Source organism: Scyliorhinus canicula, chromosome 7 (genome assembly GCF_902713615.1).
Source record: "Scyliorhinus canicula chromosome 7, sScyCan1.1, whole genome shotgun sequence".
In the NCBI taxonomy this organism is placed as follows: domain Eukaryota; kingdom Metazoa; phylum Chordata; class Chondrichthyes; order Carcharhiniformes; family Scyliorhinidae; genus Scyliorhinus; species Scyliorhinus canicula.
This window is the reverse complement of record NC_052152.1, coordinates 127,462,019-127,482,757: the sequence shown is the minus strand read 5'-3', so window position 1 is coordinate 127,482,757 and position 20,739 is coordinate 127,462,019. Positions and strand designations below refer to the sequence as shown.

At 45.1% G+C, this 20,739-nt stretch overlaps 1 protein-coding gene across 1 annotated transcript in view; it reads right to left on the bottom strand.

Annotated features, from left to right (window-relative positions):
• The window catches only part of tpx2 (TPX2 microtubule nucleation factor), a 46,735-nt gene that overhangs the window by 23,700 nt on the left and 2,296 nt on the right, over nt 1-20,739 (bottom strand). The window contains exons 2-6 of the mRNA XM_038802903.1: nt 18,712-18,855; nt 6,502-6,598; nt 5,590-5,703; nt 4,353-4,442; nt 2,328-2,464 (exon numbers count right to left, since the gene is read on the bottom strand). Coding sequence (XP_038658831.1) covers nt 2,328-2,464; nt 4,353-4,442; nt 5,590-5,703; nt 6,502-6,598; nt 18,712-18,855 — 582 coding nt within the window. The remainder of the gene's footprint in view (nt 1-2,327; nt 2,465-4,352; nt 4,443-5,589; nt 5,704-6,501; nt 6,599-18,711; nt 18,856-20,739) is intronic.

Sequence of the window (20,739 nt, the reverse complement as noted above, 5' to 3'; positions counted from 1 at the left end):
GACCAGGCACTTTACCTAGCAAAAAAATTTAAAGGGCACACTGCAATCTACTCCTTAATGTAGCTGAACAATCACGCCAATCACCCTACAATGTTACAACAAAAAAAAACTGCTTTGAATATTTGAATTAATGTGGAGATGCTAGCGTTGGACTGGGGTGGGCACAGTAAGACATCTTACCACACCATGTTTTAATCATCTTTATTGTCACAAATAGGCTTACATTAACACTGTAATGAAGTTACTTGAAAAGCCCCTAGTCGCCACATTCTAGCACCCGTTTGTGTACACAGAGGGAGAATTCAGAATGTCCAATTCACCTAACAAGCATGTCTTTCGGGACTTGTGGGAGGAAACCGCAGCATCCGGAGGAAACATGTGGAGAACGTGCAGACTCCACACAGACAGTGACCCAAGCCAGGAATTGAACCTGGGACCCTGGAGCTGTGAAGCAACATTGTTTTACCGTGAAGTCAAACAGGTTTCTTTGGAATCTAGCAGCTAGTGGTTCCAATAAAACCTGTTGGACTTTTCGTACTATTTGAATTAAGCAACGGGTGTAAACCCAATGACCATAGAAGGAGCAGAATTAAGCCATTCAATCATGGCTGATATGTTTCCCATCCCCATTAACCCCGATCCCCTTATTTAAAAAAAATACAAATTTAGAATACCCAATCATTTTTTTTCCCAATTAAGGGGCAATTTAGCATGGCCAATCCACCTAACCTGCACATCTTTGGGCTGTGGGGGTGAAACCCACACAGACATGGGGAGAATGTGCAAATAACACATCAACAGTGACCCAGGGCTGGGATTCAAACCCAGGTCTTCAGTGCTGTAGTCCCAGTGCTAACCATTTGCGCCACATGCCACCCTCCAATCGCCTTATCAATCAAGAACATATCTCTGTGTTAAAGACACTCAGTGATTTGGACTCCATAGCCTTCTACGGCAAAGAGTTCCACACATTCACCACCCTCTGGCTGAAGAAATTCCTCCTCATCTCCGTCTTAAAGGATGATACCTTCAGTCGGAGGCTGTGCACTTGGGTTCTAGTTTTTCCTACTAGTGGAAACATCCTCTCCACGTCCACTCTAACCAGGCCGCTCAGTATCCTACCGTTTCACTAAGATCCCCCTCATCCTTCTAAACTCCTGAGTACAGACCCACAGTCCTCAACAGCTCATATGACAAGGTCTTCATTCCCCAGAATAATTCTCGTGAACCATCTCTGGGCTCTTTCCAAGGCCAGCACATCCTTCCTTAAATACGGGTCCCACAATACTCCAAATAGGGCCTGACCAAATCCTTCTCCAACCCCAGAACTACAACCCTGCTCTTGTATTCTAGCCCTAACGACAAAATGCTAACAGTGCAGTTGCCTTCTGAACTGGCGATTGAGCAGGTTAACAAAGGAAGAAAAGTACAACTCAGAGACAGGCCCTTCAGCCCTCCAAGTCTGCGCCGACCATACTGTTTTTCTAACCCAAATCCTCCTACACTTCCAGGGGTCTGTATCCCTCTATTCCCAGCTTATTCATCTATTTGTCAAGATGCCCCTTAAATGTCACTATCGTACATGCTTCCGCCACCTCCTCTGGCAGCGGGTTCCAGGCATACAGCACCTTCTGTGCAGAAAACTCAACCTTAAAAGAGAATCTTGAACTAGGAAGGAAAGGGACCCCATGGTTCACTGGATACCATGTTCATTAATTCTTATGTATATCATCCACCAAGGACCCAGGTTCGATCCCAGTCCCGGGTCACTGCCCACGTGGAGTTTGCACATCTCTTGTCTGCATGGGTCTCACCCCCACAACCCAAAAAGATGTGCAGGGTAAAAATTGCCCTTTAATTGGGGGAACAAATTGGGTACTGCAAGTTTAAAAAAGAAAGCGCTTATGAATGAGAAGAATCTACAATGCTAGAACATTGGCTTGGTAATAGCAAATCAAGTGCAAGATCTTCTGTGCAGGTATAATTACTTTAACCTTCCCCAGGTGATTCTGTTGATCAAGCCAGTGTGCTGACCAAAGCCAGAATGTTGCAAATATGGTCTGTGCCAAGTTATCTAATCTCAGCAGGATAGCTAGTTAACATTTTCTTGGTCGCAAGAGGGAAAGAGGTTTATTCCAGATCACTGCGACATGAACCTGCTATTAACAGACTGCACAAAGGGAGCGGTGTGGTCAGCTGTACTGATTAGCCGTCTTTCAGCTCCAGATATTTAGTGGCCAACTTGGATATGTGTGGAACTTTACCTCAACCGCCAGGAGGAACAACATAATTCTCTTTCCAACCTTCATTCTGTTGGCATATGGTACCTGCACCAGATATGGCCAGCTTCAGTGATTCCTCGTTAGCTTTCCTCTGCTCTGCCATTTCCTTCTGAAATTGCGCCATCTTTTCAATTTCCAACTCTTCTGTGCTTTTTCCCTTTGAACCCATATGTTGCTTCCTCCTATAGGGAAGCAAAGTAGAGAAGTCAGAATAAATAATCTTTAACAAATTCTCAACTACAACTGAGAAAATTGTTTTAGAACCATATTTTCCAAAGGAATCAAACCCTGCAGCTTTAACAAGTCTTAAAAGACTTGCTACAATTTGACCAGCCCTTCCTTTCCACAAGAAAAAGTCTTCATTACAAAGCAGGATAACATGTTCTCATCCCAGTATTCCAGAGACAGATCTTCTAACTTAATGAAATAAAGTTCAAGTCTGGCATGAGGTGACTGACATAATGTGGGGTGATGAAGAGAAGCTACATGGAATTTGGAGCACACAGGCCACTCAGTGAATTATGCTGGACACCCACTTTCTCATTCATGTACTCACCTTGCTGACAACCAAATGCTGACCAGAAGGGTAATAAACCTCCAGGGGCATTGTACATTGAAATACCTGTGCTCAGTTTCCTCCCTCTGCTATGTACTAGGCTAATTTACTCTATTCACAAATACACTACTCATCATGCAGGGTCACCTGCTCCGCCATGCTCTCAGGCTGGGGTTTATATCCAGTGAGGCTCCTCCCAATTTGGGGCAGGGGAAAAAAAAAAAAGAGATATCACCTGTACTCCAAAAGGGGCAGATGGGGAACCGTATAAAGGTTCGTAACACCAAAGTTCTTGTCTGACCTCTGCACCCAGGTCATTCAAATCAAGGCGAAAAAAGTGATTTCATTAGAATTCAGAGCAAGAGAGAACAGAAATCAGGCGGCCGTTCTGCCCATTTTGTTGTGGTGACTCATTCAAAGAGCTGTCATATTTTGGTCTATGCCCTGTGTCTATGTATTTACATTGTTATTTTATGCATGGCCTATGTTTTTTCATGTATGGAACAATCTGTCTGGGCTGTACACAATACTTTTCACTGTACCTCAGTACACGTGACAATCAAATCAAGAACCCTACAAGTTACCATCCTCAAATATTACCCAACTCCTTTTAACGCATGGAAAGCTTCCAACACAATTTCAAATTCAGGCAACTGAGTGGTGTTTCAAATCCGACAACCGAGTGGAAACATTCTGACCCCCTGTACCCTTCAAAAACAGTTGAATCTATGACTTCCAGTTATTGGCAAATTGTAGACAATTTTAATAAACTGCTACTAGATGTTGAGACAAATGAAGAACTACAGAAGATAATCTGCAGCTGAGGAGAAAGTTATTTTTGAATTCTGTAATGCATTTGGAATGATGAAGTGAGCCATAAAAAGGAACAAAGTCTCAAGTCTGTGCCTTGGTCAGGCATTAGGAAGAGTGCAGGATGAGATTCATGAAAATAGCTCCAGGGATGAGGCAATTTAGTTCCACGATAGTGGAGACTGTTTCTGGTGCAGAAACAATTAAGAGAGATTGGATAGAGGTTTTCAAAATCATAAAAAGGTCTAAACAGAGTAGAAAAGGGGGAAACTGTTCCCATTAGTGAAAGGATCCAGACACAGGATATCCACAGCAACTGGTTAAGAGTTGGAATGCATGACTAAAAACCATGGGCGAGGCAGATTTGATCAATGGGAATTGGATCATTATCTGAAGAGAACTATTTGCAGTTCTATGGGAAAAACATAAGAAACTAGAAGTAGGCCATTCGGCCCTTCAAGCAGGAGTGTGGCATACGTGAATTTCTTGTCAGCACAGACATGACAGGCCAAATGGCCTTCTTTCACATTAAATACAAAATGGAGATGAGATGCTAAGGATTGTATTAAGTTGAGAATGAACAAACTGTCAAACTCAATAAAGACTTGCCACAACTTGCATTAATAGCTGCATCACAAAATAAAAGTAGCAAGACAACTTAAAGAAAGGATGCATATTCCTATTTCAGAAGTAGTAAGACTTACTTGAGAACGGTTGGTGTGGCCGGCAAGGTCAATTTGGAGTTACGGCTCAGACTTCCTGTTCTACTCCCAGAGCGCCTCCCAGTCAGAACTCTAGATTTAACAAGAATATTTTTTATTTATGTTAGCCATCTCCAGAAATGCAGTTCAAACCACAACTATGTTAGACCAACATGTTTCAAATTTTTTTCCCCAGGGACCTATTTTTACCAACGAACTTACCTTCGGGACCCAACCCAGCCAACAAATCCAGACCATTCTCGAAGTAAGAGATTTCCACGTCATCAGCATCAAAGTTCAGAAAGCAACCAATCACATCACTCCCCCCAAACTTTTTGCAGCTGGCTTTTAACAATGCCGAGCACCGCGACCCTCCCGCAACCCGCCTGCAGGTCATGCCCGACTTGAAAATGCCTGTGTTAGACCAATACAAGCAGCTTAGTTACCACCACACAAAGTACACCTAGAATAATTTGTCTACTTGACATCTCCGCAAAGCAATTGATGGTGTGGGTTCAAAAAAGCCACACCCATTTTATGATGGAAGGCTTTTGATTGCAGGATTGGCAAACTATGCATCCCTCAGTGCAATATTTATCAGAAACCCAATGAAGTACAACAACATAATAATAATAGCTTATTGTCACAAGTAGGCTTCAATTAAGTTAGTGAAAAGCCCCTAATCGCCACATTCCGGCACCTGTTCGGGCAGCCCGGTATTGGAATTGAATCCACGCTTCTGGCCTTGTTCTGCATTACAAGCCAGCTGTGGTAAACCAGCCCAAGGAGTAACACCAGCGTGAAGACAAGGCTGGGCAGCAGTGGCTGGCACAGCTGCCTCAGCACTGAGGACCTGGGTTTGATCACGGCCCTGGATCATTGACCATGCAGAGTTTCCACATTCTCCCAGTGTCTGCGTAGGTCTCACCTCCACAACCCAAAGATGTGCAGGCTCAGTGGATTGGGCACGCTAAATTGTCCCTTAATTGGAAACATTTAAAATTTTAAAAAAACAAGACAGGCAATTCTTGAAGAAAACAAGAGCTAACAATTACAGCATTTTCCAAACATTGGTCAGAATGGAAGGGTTCCACTGTGGGAAACTTGCTGTTGTCCCAAGATAATTCTGAACATCCAGACTACTGTACTTTCAGGCATCGGGGTAGAAAGTCATGAAAAGACCCCCTCCCCCCAAAACCAGCATGCACAATCTCTCGAGAAAGTTAAACAAGCAGCTTACAATTTAGCTTTTTTGCTCACTGGAGGCTCCATAGATTCAAGACCCTGAGTTCTTCTTACAGCTCGGATTTTGCCCAATTCTTGTCTCAATTGTTCAGATGATTTCCTAGTCGATCTAGTGAAAATTAAAATTTAGACCAGATAGGAGTTAGCATGCTACAGTCAAAATAAAAAACTTTGCCCTGACAACATTCACTCACTTCAACACATTGTTCCGAATTGAATAAATGTTATTCCTTTCAGATTTCTTTCTAAATCTCTATCTCCATTCAATCCCATACATTGTTTACTTATCAGACACAAATACAATTCATGACAGCACAGTCATGCTGTGGTTAGCACTCTCACAGCGCTGACGACCCGGGTTCAATCCCAGCCCCCTGTCCGTGTGGAGTTTGCGCATTCTCCCCGTGCCTGCATGGGTCACACCCCCACAACCCAAAGATGTTCAGGGTAGGTTGACTGACCATGCTAAATTGCCCCTTAGTTGGACAAAAGTAATTGGGTATTCTAAAATTTATTTTTTAAAAACAAATATAATTCATGTTACAATTCACTTCTCAGGTCACCCAATGTCAGGTCCTTTTTAAATGTTTAAGCATCACTGGTTAGGCCAGCATTTACTACCCACCCAGAAATTGATGAGCTAACTTCTTGAACCATTGCAGTCCATGTAGTGTAGGTACACCCACATGTTAACCATGCGTGGTATGTGTCTACCATTCCATTTTAGGGTAAATTTAACAAGCTCATATTTGATTCCTGTACGAGTCAACAGAAAGAGGTTAAAATTTCACTGGACTGTCGCGCTTCACTCCCAGCCTATTATCATGGTCATCCCAGCAACCAACCTTGGGCCAGCTACAATAAATTAAGAGCAGCAATCTACTTGATGCCACATTTTACTACTTGCCTCCTCAGTGACATTGTTTTAGGAGCAGTCTTGGAGTTGTCTCTGGATGCTTCCACAGAGAGTACAATGTTTTGTGGTGGTTTATCAGCAGTATCTTCTGGTGGGGGAAAAGTAAACAAACTCTGAATAGAACAAGAAACTGAACAAATACATTTGAATAGTTGCTTCTCCACATGAAACTGCAGTTGCACCTATTATGAGGACTCTGGGTCTGTACTCGTTGGAGTTTAGAAGGATGAGGTGGGGGAGAATCTTATTGAAATTTACAGGATACTGTGAGGTCTGTGGATAGAGTGGACATGGAGAGGATGCTTCCACTTGTAGGAAAAACTAGAACCAGAGGACACCACCTCAGATGAGGAGGAATTTCTTCAGCCAGTAGGTGGTGAATCTGTGGAACTTTTTGCCGCATAAGGCTATGCAGCCAAATCAGTGAGTGTCTTTAAGTGCTAGATAGATAGGTTCTTGATTAAAAAGGGGATGAGAGGTTATGGGGAGAAGGCAGGAGAGTGGGGGTGAGAAAAATAATCAGCCATGATTGATAGGGGAGCAGACTCGATGGGCCAAGTGGCCTAATTCTGCTCCTATGTCTTATGGTTTTATTGAAGAACACACTTACTGTTAGATTTCAATCCAAATATATGATATAGAATCAATAAGATATATTCAGTTGTGGCTCACTGATAGCACTAGCGGATAGTTGTCGGGTCACGCATTGTCCAAAATTAAGCACATACTTAATGCAGGACTGAGTGCTGCATTGTCAGATTAGACATTCAAACAAGGGACCATTTATCCTCTTGGTTGGATGTGAAAGATTATCCTCTTGGTTGGATGTGAAAGACCCCACAAAATAATAAGAACTAGGGAGCAACCCTCCATGCCCTGTACAATATTTATCCCTCAATCAACATCACAAAAATGCATATAATCTGGACAACATCACAATGCAATTTATGGAAGCTTGCTGTGCACAATTAGCTGCTGCATTAGGGCGAGAGCAGTTTAAAGATAGTCATAAAGTACCTGGAAATGTCCAGTGTGTCATAATATACACCAGTGTATCATGGTGCAGACACGCAGACACACATACACTGATTGACACACAGCACGATCAATCAATCAACACCGCAGCCAATCACCAGTTAGATCACACTCAGAGGGCATCAGTTTTCCCGCTCATTCGGGATGTCACCTCTCAGAAGGACAGAGCTCACAGCACAGATCTTCACCATGTGCTGAGTGCATAGACTGGTTAGGATAGGCATAGGTCGTCAGATAATCTAACATAGTGTTGTACTATTCTAGCTTAATAAAATAGTGTTGTACTATTTCAAGTGTTGGTAGCCTGTATGTGTTACTGCTGAGGTAAACGCAGTCTCCACGGATCCAGAGTACCCAACACATCACAGTGAACGTGAAGAAAACACAATAGAAACCATCATAGCTCTCTGCAAAAAGACTTTGCTACAAGTTATTCAGGGGTCAGTTTAGCAGTGGGCTAGACAGCTGGTTGTTATACAGAACAAGGCCAGCATCACAGGTTCAATTCCTGTACCGGCTGAGGTAATTCATGAATGCGCCACCTTTGCAACCTTACCTGTCACCCGAGGTGATCCTCAGGTTAAACCACCAGTCAGCTCTCCCCTTCAAAAAGGGAAAAGCAGCCCATGGTCAGCTGCAACTATGGTGACTTTACCTTACCTTTAGAGTGACACTGGGAATAAATGAGATTAACACCTTTAAAAGGTCCTTCTATTCCCATGTTCCTAAAAATCATTGGAACTTCCACGGCACAATGGAGCAGTTATTAGAACTGCCTGCCTCATGGCACCGAGGACTTGGGTTTGATCCCAGTCCATGTGGAGTTTACACAAAAATGAACTGGGTACTTTTTTATCTAAACCTACTCTTGGCAAGAGCAACTCTTGATCATCTGACTTACCTGCCATTCCTCTTTCAGATAACTATCCAATTCCCTAAAGAAGGGCACGATTGAGCCTTCTTCCATGATACTCACAGTGCATTCCAGATCAGCCACTCACTGCATAGTAAGGATGTTCCTCATGTCGCTGTTGTTTCTAAACAAATGGTCAGTTCTCAACACTTTCACCAACTCAACAATCCTCCCTCTCGAGGCTCAGGATTTTGAGCACCTTCCATCAAATCAGAGGACACAGTCCCATCTTCTCTAATCAATCCTGCAAATGGAAGCTTTGCATTCCTGGAACCGCTCTCAAATTTTCCTGTACTCCACATTAGATGCCTTCACATCCAACGGTGTGGCACCCAGAATTGGACAGGATACTCTAGTTGAAGCTGAACAGTATTTTACAGAGGTCCATGATAACTTTTGCACTCTATGCCCCCTATTCAGAAATCCCATGTGCTTTATCAATCTGCCCTGGCAACTTCAATGGTTTGTGCACACGAGTCCAAGTTTTTTTTGAAGAACAAACATTGCAACAAAACCACAGGAATAGTACAGTAGCAACATACAGATAAAGAGGACAGAAGAATATAGTTAGGGGCCCAACAAAATCATTAGATACAACCTTGTGCCGCCATCCACAATGCCAGCGAATAAGGGAGAGAAAGAGAATGCCATGAAAATATGATGAAATGGTGCACACTTTCCCACATGGCAATTGCTCACAAGAAGAATTCAGGTGAAGATCTTTGCGTCATCTTTGGGCACACACTGTACGTACATTTGCAGGAGTCAATCATAGATTCTTTAACCCTGCAAAAGTAGCGAGAATCGCAGTTGTAGAAGGATAGAGGCAACAAAACCCCCAATCTCCAGCATGGTACTGAATAATCATCATCATTTCACATGGAGGATCAGAAACAATGCACACAATAGATCTGGAATATTGTCATTGAATAGAATAGAATAGAACAGTACAGCACAGAACAGGCCCTTCGGCCCTCGATGTTGTGCCGAGCAATGATCACCCTACTTAAACCCACGTAACCCATATACCCGTAACCCAACAATCCCCCCCATTAACCTTACACTACGGGCAATTTTAGCACGGCCAATCCACCTAACCCGCACATCTTTGGACTGTGGGAGGAAACCGGAGCACCCGGAGGAAACCCACGCACACACGGGGAGGACGTGCAGACTCCACACAGACAGTGACCCAGCCAGGAATCGAACCTGGGACCCTGGAGCTGTGAAGCATTGATGCTAACCACCATGCTACCGTGAGGCCCAAATACCGTGATTGCGATCAGCACCTCTCAGCGACAGGATAAAAGGCAAAACTACCAGGAGTAGAGGGTCTCAAGATAAAAGGACCAGGACACAGCCATACACGCATGACCCTCTGGCATCCACCCCTCACCACAGGATAAGAGAAAAGATAAGGCTGCTCGTTCAAACCTCACTCCGCCTCGCAGAACAGCCTGGCTAAGGAATGTCCTGAACAGGCACATGATACTGGCCAAGTCCAGTCCTGCACACACTACACATATATGAGCCCGTATCCCCCCCCCCCCCCCCCCCCCAGTTCTGCACAAACTACACAGATAGGATTCAGTACCCCCAGGATACCCATCCCATACCCCCAGGATACCTAGCCCATGCCCAAGACTCACGACCCAGCCAGCCTCAACACCTCACCAAATACATCGAGGGCAGCCCACCAGTCCCATGGACACCATCCTCAGAGGAGACTCCACCACCAAGGAGAAGAATAGTCAAGACACCCATCAACTGGGCATTTTGATGGGGCTGGGGGCAGGGGTGTTCTCTCTCTCCCTTCAAATAAATGGAGACAATTCTCTTACCTCCTCCTCCTCCCCCCACCAACCGCCCAGACCAATTCAGGACCTGCAACAGCATGCCAACCCAGATAGGAGAAGAAACAAAGAAACCCCAGAAGGGGAGGAATGGCCATATTAAATCAAAATGACAGACACAGACCAGCAATGTACGCCATTACAAAAAATAATGGCTACTTGGGGGCAGAGCAGCGCTGCCTCAGAGACAAAAAACATTGCACCCCCCACGTAAGGCCTACAATGAGGGTGGCGCTCAGGAAGCCTACTCAGTGCTGCAACAGCAGACTCAAGCCATCAAATTGAGCAAGGATTAACCGACCACACCCAGGTGCATGCCATCAAACTTTTCCCCTACTCCAACTACAGTGACACTAATCACTAAGAAGTCCCAGTCCCCTCTAAGATACATATGTCCAGACCTTCACAGGAGATAAGCATGGATTCTCAAGATTCAAAGTAATGGAAAAGCAAAATAAAAAATTGATTGACTGGCACTTCCCTCAATCCAAGTGAGGACTTATCTAAACCTACCACCCACTTCTCTACCATGGCTCTACTCATCTTTAGAAATGAGGTAAGCGATGTCTAAAATGCAGTCCCTCACAGGTCACATTTGTTTTTGTTTTTTGCCAACAGGATAAGAGACAATCCATGCCTTCATGCTCCTATATTGCGCAGTCTAATCAGCGTAATCACAAGGAATAAAATCCAGGATTATTGAAAGGTAAAGTAATTGTTGCGGCAGATGACCATAGGCTGCTTTCCCCTTGGAGGGGGAAGAGCAGACTGGTTGTGATTTAACCGGAGGATCACCACATGGCAGGCAAGGTTGAGTTGGCAGGCCTTCATGGATAACCTCAGCCAATACAGGAATTCAGCTCATGCTGCTGGCCTTGCTCTGCACCATGGACCAGCCGTCTAGCCACCGGAGCTAAACACCATTCATGGTGCTTGAAAAGGCCAAAGCCAAGGCAGGATTGCTCCAAAGTTCCATCAAACAAAACGCCTTTCCCTCTACCATGACTGAGGCAGGGGTATTGCAGTAATGTCCAGTCACCTCCAACCCCCAATCCCTCACGACGAACATCAGTGATGGGACAACACAAAACCAGTGGTAGGGACCTCCAACCGACCCCAGGACACAATGCGCACTCCATCAAACCTGAAACACCCAGCCTTCAAAAACATTTGAAAAGATTTTGAAAGCATGGCAACCAACTGAAAAATGTGTCAGGCTGCCTCAGACCTCTTCTATCACATGATGATGGTTTAATGTAACTCGCTCCGCATCACTAAAATCTAGCCAGGATCTTCTGGGGACATAGTACAAGACATATACCCCTAAAATAAGTCATTTTGGGATGCGCGTTAGGATAAAATGGTGCAGAGCAAGGCCAGCAGCATGAGCTGAATTGGAGCCTGAGCTCATGAAAACGTAGCCGTTCCAGAGTTCACATCACGTGACCACTATTATTAAAAAATTATTTCCTCACCTCAGACTAAAATGCAGCACTTGACTAAATGTAATGTTTTACCAGCCAAGTCTATGGCCATGAAATCTATTATACTCCTCACAAGACTTCTACATTTTTGCCATGTGCAAATTTTGAAATTATTTTGTGTACACCAAAACCCAAGTCATGGCTGATCCATCCCCAATAACCTTTCATCCTCTTTGCTTATCAAGATTCTATCTCCTTTAACAATATTCAAGGACACTGCTTCCAAAGGGGGAGGGTTCCAAAGACTCAAGACCCTCAAATAGTTTCACCTAAATTCTAATCCTAAAAGTTGGTGATGCGTAATATTTAGACGGTGGCCCTTGGTATTAGATTCTCCCACAAGACGACAATATCCTCTCCAACTTGTCACAGTCTCAAGACCTTGCATGTTTCAATCAAGCCTCCTTACTCTAAACTCCAGCAGATACAAGCCTAATGAGTCCAACCTTTCCTCAAAAAGGCAATCCTCTGACTGCAGACTTTAGTCCAGTAAAGGGCAGCACAGTAGCACAAGTGGATAGCACTGTGGCTTCACAGCGCCAGGGTCCCAGGTTCAATTCCCCACTGGGTCACTGTCTGTGCAGAGTATGCATGTTCTCCCAGTGTCTGCGTGGGTTTCCTCCGGGTGCTCCGGTTTCCTCCCACAGTCCAAAGACGTGCAGGTTAGGTAGATTGGCCATGCACAATTGCCCTTAGTGGCCAAAAAAAAAGGTTAGGAGGAGTTATTGGGTTACAGGGTTAGGGTAGAAGAAGGTGAGGGCTTAAGTGGGTCAGTGCAGACTCGATGGGGCGAAAGGCACTGTGTTCTAAACCTTCTCTGAACAGCTTCCATTACATTTACATATTTCTTTATCCAGCAGAGGGCAGCAGAGCAGAGCTACTGATTGGCTGTTCCGGGGAGATTTGCATACGTGCAGTGCGGTCAGCCTAATTTGAAGGTGGTTTGTGGAGGGGCTGTTGTCAAGTGACAGTTAAACCCGAAACACTTCCTCAGTGTTTCCCTCCCTACCCCCTCCTCTAACCAAAAAAAAAACAACCACGGTCGTTGGGAAGCGGGAGCAGGGGCTTGTCGTGAAGGTGAGTGAGTACTTTTAAATTTGCTTACCTTCCAGCGGGAGCGGCCTCCGGATTTTCGGCGGGAGCAGGGGCCTGTCGGGAAGGTGAGTGCCTGCAACAGGTCGGGCGGTTGCTAAACCTGAGACACTACACTTGCAGTGTCCCCCGCCCTTCCACGTCCTCTAGGGAATATCAGGTAAGAAGCTTGCGTAGGTCAAAGAGACACAGCCGGAGTAAGCACATCCAGAGTGGGGATTGCAACATGGTAATTTGGTGCAGTGAGGTAATTCGGTGCAGAGTGAGAGGGGGTGGTTTTTAACCCAGGTAAGTGACTGGTAAGTAATTTTTCTTTCATTGTCTAATTTATTTATTATTTTGAAATCGTAGTTGTATAAGTTTACCTAAGGTTTAAGACATTACAGGAGATCCCAGACCCGTGTCATGCTCCTCGTGTGCGATGTGGGAGCTCAGGGACACGTCCACTGTCCCTGGCTCTTTCACGTGCAAGACGTGTGCTCAGTTGCAGATCCTGTTAGACCGCTTGACAGCTCTGGAGCTGCGGATGGACTCACTTTGGAGCATCCACGATGCTGAGGAGGTCGTGGATAGCACGTTAGCGAGTTGGTCACACCGCAGGTGAAAGTTAATGAGGGAGATAGAAAATGGATGACCAAAAGAAAGAGCAAGAGTAGGAAGGCAGTGCAGGTGTCCCCTGCGGTCATCTCCCTGCAAAACAGATATACCGCTTTGGATACTGTTGAGGGAGATGGCTCACCAGGGGAAGGCAGCAGCAGCCAGGTTCATGGCACCGTGGCTGGCTCTGCTGCGCAGCAGGGCAGGAAGAAAAATGGCAGGGCTATAGTGATAGGGGACTCGATCGTAAGGGGAATAGACAGGCGGTTCTGTGGACGCAATCGAGACTCCAGGATGGTATGTTGCCTCCCTGGTGCAAGGGTCAAGGATGTCTTGGAGCGGCTGCAGGACATTCTGGGGGGGGGGGGGGGGGGGGGGGGGGGGGGGGGGGGGGGGGGGGTGAACAGCCAGCTGTCGTGGTGCACATAGGCACCAACGATATAGGTAAAAAACGGGATGAGGTCCTACAAGCTGAATTCAGGGAGTTAGGAGTTAAACTAAAAAGTAGGACCTCAAACGGTAGTAATCTCAGGATTGCTACCAGTGCCACGAGCTAGTCAGAGTAGGACTGTCAGGATAGATAGGATGAATGCGTGGCCCGGGAGATGGTGCAAGAGGGAGGGATTCAAATTCCTGGGGCATTGGGACCGGTTCTGGGGGAGGTGGGACCAGTACAAACCGGACGGTCTGCACCTGGGCAGGACTGGAACCGATGTCCTTGGGGGGGGGGGGGGGTTGCTAAAGCTGTTGGGGAGGGTTTAAACTAATGTGGCAGGGGGATGGGAACCGATGCAGGAAGTTGGAAGGTAGTAAAACAGGGACAGAAGCAAAAGGAAGGGGGAAAGTGCAAGACAGAGAAGACATAGTCAAAAATCAAAAAGGGCGACAGTACAAGGTACAGTGACTATGGGGAGCTCAGTGAATAGGCCCAGTAATACTAAAAGGAGTAAAACTGGAGATGTTAAGATTCAAAACAGAGGTAAAAAAAACCAACATAAGTGTACTTTACCTGAATGCTCGTAGTATTCGGAATAAAGTAAATGAGTTGATGGCGCAAATCATCGTGAATGACTATGATTTAGTGGCCATTACTGAAACACAGTTAAAGGATGGTCATGACTGGGAGTTAAATATCCGAGGGTATCAAACTATTCGGAAGGACGGAGTGGATGGTAAGGGAGGTGGTGTAGCTCTGTTATTTAAGGATGACATCCGGGCAATAGTTAGGGATGATATCGGGGCTATGGAGGATAAGGTTGAATCCATTTGGGCGAAAAAGTCACTGATAGGAGTAGTCTATTGGCCACCAAATAGTAACGTTATGGTGGGGCAGGCAATAAACAAAGAGATAACTGATGCATGTAGAAATGGTACAGCAGTTATCATGGGGGATTTTAATCTACATGTCGATTGGTTTAACCAGGTCGGTCAAGGCAACCTTGAGGAGGGGTTTATAGAATGTATCCGCAATAGTTTCCTAGAACAGTACGTAATGGAATCTACGAGGGAACAAGCGGTCCTAGATCTTGTCCTGTGTAATGAAACAGGATTGATTCATGATCTCATAGTTAGGGATCCTCTCGGAAGGAATGATCACAATATGGTGGAATTTAAAATACAGATGGAGGGCGAGACGGTAAAATCAAATACTAGTGTTTTGTGTTTAAACAAAGGCGATTACAAGGGGACGAGAGAAGAACTAGCTAAGGTAGACTGGGAGCTAAGACTTCATGGTGGAACAGTTGAGGAACAGTGGAGAACCTTCCAAGCGATTTTTCACAGTGCTCAGCAAAGGTTTATACCCACAAAAAGGAAGGACGGTATAAAGAGGGAAAATCGACCGTGGATATCTAAGGAAATAAGGGAGAGTATCAAATTGAAGGAAAGAGCATACAAAGTGGCAAAGATTGGTGGGAGACTAGAGGACTGGGAAATATTTAAGGGGCAACAGAAAGCTACTAAAAAAGCTATAAAGAAGAGGAAGATAGAGTATGAGAGTAAACTTGCTCAGAATATAAAAACATTCAAAGGTTTTCACAAATATATAAAGCAAAAATAGAGTGGCTACGGTAAATATTGATCCTTCAGAGGATGAGAAGGGAGTTTTAATAATGGAGATGAGGAAATGGCTGAGGAACTGAACAGGTTTTTTGGGTCGGTCTTCACAGTGGAAGACACAAATAACATGCCAGCGACTGATAGAAATGAGGTTATGACAGGTGATGACCTTGAGAGGATTGTTATCACGAAGGAGGTAGTGATGGGCAAGCTAATGGGGCTAAAGGTAGACAAGTCTCCTGGCCCTGATGGAATGCATCCCAGAGTGCTAAAAGAGATGGCTAGGGAAATTGCAGATACACTAGTGATGATTTACCAAAATTCACTAGACTCTGGGGTGGTCCCGGTGGATTGGAAATTAGCAAACGTGACAGCACTGTGTAAAAAAGGAGGTAGGCAGAGAGCAGGAAATTATAGGCCAGTGAGCTTAACGTCGGTAGTAGGGAAGATGCTGGAATCTATCATCAAGGAAGAAATAGCGAGGCATCTGGATAGAAATTGTTCTATTGGGCAGACGCAGCATGGGTTCATATGGGGCAGGTCGTGCCTAACTAATTTAGTGGAGGTTTTTGAGGACATTACCAGTGCAGTAGATAACGGGGAGCCAATGGATGTGGTATATCTGGATTTCCAGAAAGCTTTTGACAAGGTGCCACACAAAAGGTTGCTGCATAAGATAAAGATGCATGGCATTAAGGGTAAAATAGTAGCATGGATAGAGGATTGGTTAATTAATAGAAAGCAAAGAGTGGGGATTAATGGGTGCTTCTCTGGTTGGCGATCAGTAGCTAGTGGTGTCCCTCAGGGATCCGTGTTGGGCCCACAATTGTTCACAATCTACATAGATGATTTGGAGTTGGGGACCAAGGGCAATGTGTCCAAGTTTGCAGATGACACTAAGATGAGTGGTAAAGCGAAAAGTGCAGAGGATACTGGAAGTCTGCAGAGGGATTTGGATAGGTTAAGTGAATGGGCTAGGGTCTGGCAAATGGAATACAATGTTGACAAATGTGAGGTTATCCATTTTGGTAGGAATAACAGCAAACGGGATTATTATTTAAACAATAAAATATTAAAGCATGCTGCTGTGCAGAGACCTGGGTGTGCTAGTGCATGAGTCACAGAAAGTTGGTTTACAGGTGATTAAGAAGGCAAATGGAATTTTGTCCTTCATTGCTAGAGGGATGGAGTTTAAGAGTAGGGAGGCAATGCTGCAATTGTATACGGTGTTAGTGAGGCCACACCTGGAGTATTGTGTTCAGTTTTGGTCTCCTTACTTGAGAAAGGACGTACTGGCACTGGAGGGTGTGCAGAGGAGATTCACTAGGTTAATCCCAGAGCTGAAGGGGTTGGATTACGAGGAGAGGTTGAGTAGACTGGGACTGTACTCGTTGGAATTTAGAAGGATGAGAGGAGATCTTATAGAAACATTTAAAATTATGAAGGGAATAGATAGGATAGATGCGGGCAGGTTGTTTCCACTGGTGGGTGAAAGCAGAACTAGGGGGCATAGCCTCAAAATAAGGGGAAGTAGACTTAGGACTGAGTTTCGGAGGAACTTCTTCACCCAAAGGGTTGTGAATATCAGTTACGAGTGGCGTACCACAAGGATCTGTTCTGGGGCCGTTGCTGTTTGTCATTTTTATAAATGACCTAGAGGAGGGCGCAGAAGGATGGGTGAGTAAATTTGCAGACGACACTAAAGTCGGTGGAGTTGTAGACAGTGCGGAAGGATGTTGCAGGTTACAGAGGGACATAGATAAGCTGCAGAGCTGGGCTGAGAGGTGGCAAATGGAGTTTAATGTGGAGAAGTGTGAGGTGATTCACTTTGGAAAGAATAACAGGAATGCAGAATATTTGGCTAATGGTAAAATTCTTGGTAGTGTGGATGAGCAGAGGGATCTCGGTGTCCATGTACATAGATCCCTGAAAGTTGCCACCCAGGTTGATAGGGTTGTGAAGAAGGCCTATGGTGTGTTGGCCTTTATTGGTAGAGGGATTGAGTTCCGGAGCCATGAGGTCATGATGCAGCTGTACCAAACTCTGGTACGGCCGCATTTGGAGTATTGCGTACAGTTCTGGTCGCCTCATTATAGGAAGGACGTGGAAGCTTTGGAACGGGTGCAGAGGAGATTTACCAGGATGTTGCCTGGTATGGAGGGAAAATCTTATGAGGAAAGGCTGATGGACTTGAGGTTGTTTTCGTTAGAGAGAAGAAGGTTAAGAGGTGACTAATAGAGGCATACAAAATGATCAGAGGGTTAGATAGGGTGGACAGCGAGAGCCTTCTCCCGCGGATGGAGGTGGCTAGCACGAGGGGACATAGCCTTAAATTGAGGGGTAATAGATATAGGACAGAGGTCAGAGGTGGGTTTTTTACGCAAAGAGTGGTGAGGCCGTGGAATGCCCTACCTGCAACAGTAGTGAACTCGCCAACATTGAGGGCATTTAAAAATTTATTGGATAAGCATATGGATGATAAGGGCATAGTGTAGGTTAGATGGCCTTTAGTTTTTTTTTTTTTTTTTTTCCATGTCGGTGCAACATCGAGGGCCGAAGGGCCTGTACTGCGCTGTATCGTTCTATGAATCTATGGAATTCCTTGCCCAGTGAAGCAGTTGAGGCTCCTTCATTACATGTTTTTAAGGTAAAGATAGATAGTTTTTTGAAGAATAAAGGGATTAAGGGTTATGGTGTTCGGGCCGGAAAGTGGAGCTGAGTCCACAAAAGATCAGCCATGATCTCATTGAACGGCGGAGCAGACTCGAGGGGCCAGATGGCCTACTCCTGCTCCTAGTTCTTATGTTCAAATAAAAGGCCAATACAGTTCACAGAATCAGAGAATCAAGGAGGTCATTCGACACATCGAGTCCACATCCTTCCCCATAACCCAGCAACCCGACCCAACCAATTGGACACTAAGGGGCAATTTAGCATGGCCAATCCACCAAACCTGCACATCTTTGGGCTGTGGGAGGAAACTGGAGCAGAGGAAACCCAGGCAGATATGGCAAAAAACGTGCAAATTCCACAGTCACACAAGGTCAGAATTGAATCCATGGAGACAGCAGTGCCAACCACTGTGCCACCCAAAGTACTCCAGATGTGGTCTCACCAAGTCCTGTATTACTCATCATGCTGCAATATAGAAGGAAAATCAAATTCTTACTTGTAGGTGCAACATCTTTGTTCAGCTGGCTTGATACTGGGTTTGCTTCTCCTGTTGTTTCACAGCAATGCGAAGCCCCAGTTGGGGTGGCAGGTGCTTCCACATGGCTAGGACCAATTGCTGCCGCTTGCTTATTTTGTTGATCTAGCATTAAAAAAAAAAAAGAGACCATATACGAATCAAAGCGCAACAATTAGTCTACAGACTCTGTTGTGGAAGCACATCACTTTTTACATTACCTACATTGGACCAAGGCCTTCAATCTAGATGTGCATGGCAAGTGGATTTCAGCCTGACTACAGTTAGACAAGTCACTCAGCACAATCATACCCTCTGTGATACTGCAACCCTTTATCGAAAAGGGACCACATGATGGGCTCAGAACCCAGCAGTAGCAGATCATGGCACTGGTGAACTAAGTGGAGAGGGCTGATGAGGATCACAACATCCTCCCAAGTGCATAAAACAGCCCCAACAGATCGTCCTGCAGGCGAATAGAAAAATCGAACGGTGGGCAGCCACAGTGGTGGGTGAGCAGATTTGCAACGATATTTGAGATGGGGTTCAATCCTTTAATTTGAGCAACAAGGGGGCCCAAGTTGTTGACCTATAGAAGGGAAGCCCTGAAAATGGTGTTGCCTTGCAAGGAACAAGAAACCGAGCTGCCTTCGCTCAATGTAGCGGGGTATAGATCACAGGAAGGGACTGACTGCAGGAAACCAAGTTAAATTAGCTGGAGATCTTCAAAATTTCAAGCAACGTTTTCCAGGACGTCTCTGTAGAAACAACATTGTTCAGAACAAATTGGGGCGAATAAAGAGAACAAAGGCCACGATTTATGCTGGTCTAGAGTAAATGCTGACATTTTACAGGGAGATCAGTCCCTTACACCCCACATCAAATGTGGAATATGAACTTAAATGCCTGGAAGAACTGGGAACATCAAACCATTCCCATTTTCAAGTGGACAGCCTCCATCAGCCTGTACTGAAACCAAACTGTTTGGTTACAATGCGCGAGGACTGGGGTTCAAACATACTCCAAACTGGACACAGCCATGCCTGTCTGCAACTAGAAATGGATTGAGAATCCCGAAGGTTTGTCACAATCAACAATCAAAACGTCTTAGTCCAAAACACTAGGCTACTTTTCAGCATTTCCTCAGCCTGTGCGATATTCCAGCATTCCTGGGAGAACCTACTTCAAGATATCCCAAAGATAACAGTTTATCTAGAAAAATGTCCTAGTAACAGGAACAGCACACTGGAAGAGGTGAAGAGGCTTAGGAACCTAGAAGTTAATCTAAAAATGTGAAAAAATGCACCTTCTAGGCCAGAGGTAATTTGGGGTTCAGAGTGGACATCGCAGACCTGCACCCAACAAGATTCATGAATACAACTCATGCCATTAAGTGATAAGTCAAATAATACAGCACAGCAATACCCTTCGGACCTCCAAGCCTGTACTGGTCATGATACCAACCTTTGCCAAAACCCTCAGCACTTTCTTGTGCCGTATCCCTCAAGACCCATGTGTCTGTCAAGATGCCTTTTGAACGCCAAGTTCCAGGCACCCACTACCCTGTGTAAAAAAACTTGCCTCGTACATCTCAAAAACTTGCCCCTCGCACCTTAAACCTATGTCCCTGAGTAATTGTCCCCTCTACCCTGGGAAAAAGTCTGACTATCCAGTCTGTCTATGCCTCTCATAGTTTTGTAGACCTATATCAGGTCACCCCGCAAACTCTGTCTTTATAAAGAAAACAGTCAGTCTATTCAGTCTCTCCACATAGCTAACACCCTCCAGACCAGGCAAAATCCTGCTAAAAACTTCCTCTGCACGCTCTCCAAAGCCTCCACATTCTTCTGGTAGTATGGTGACCAGAATTGTGCGCAATATTCCTAGAACATCCTTACCAAAGTTCTATACAACTGTAGCATGACTCGACAGTTTTTTTACTCAAACCACTTGAAGATAATGAGCCATATAAGAAGCCATGCCACCCAGAACGTCTTTCCTAGGAATGGT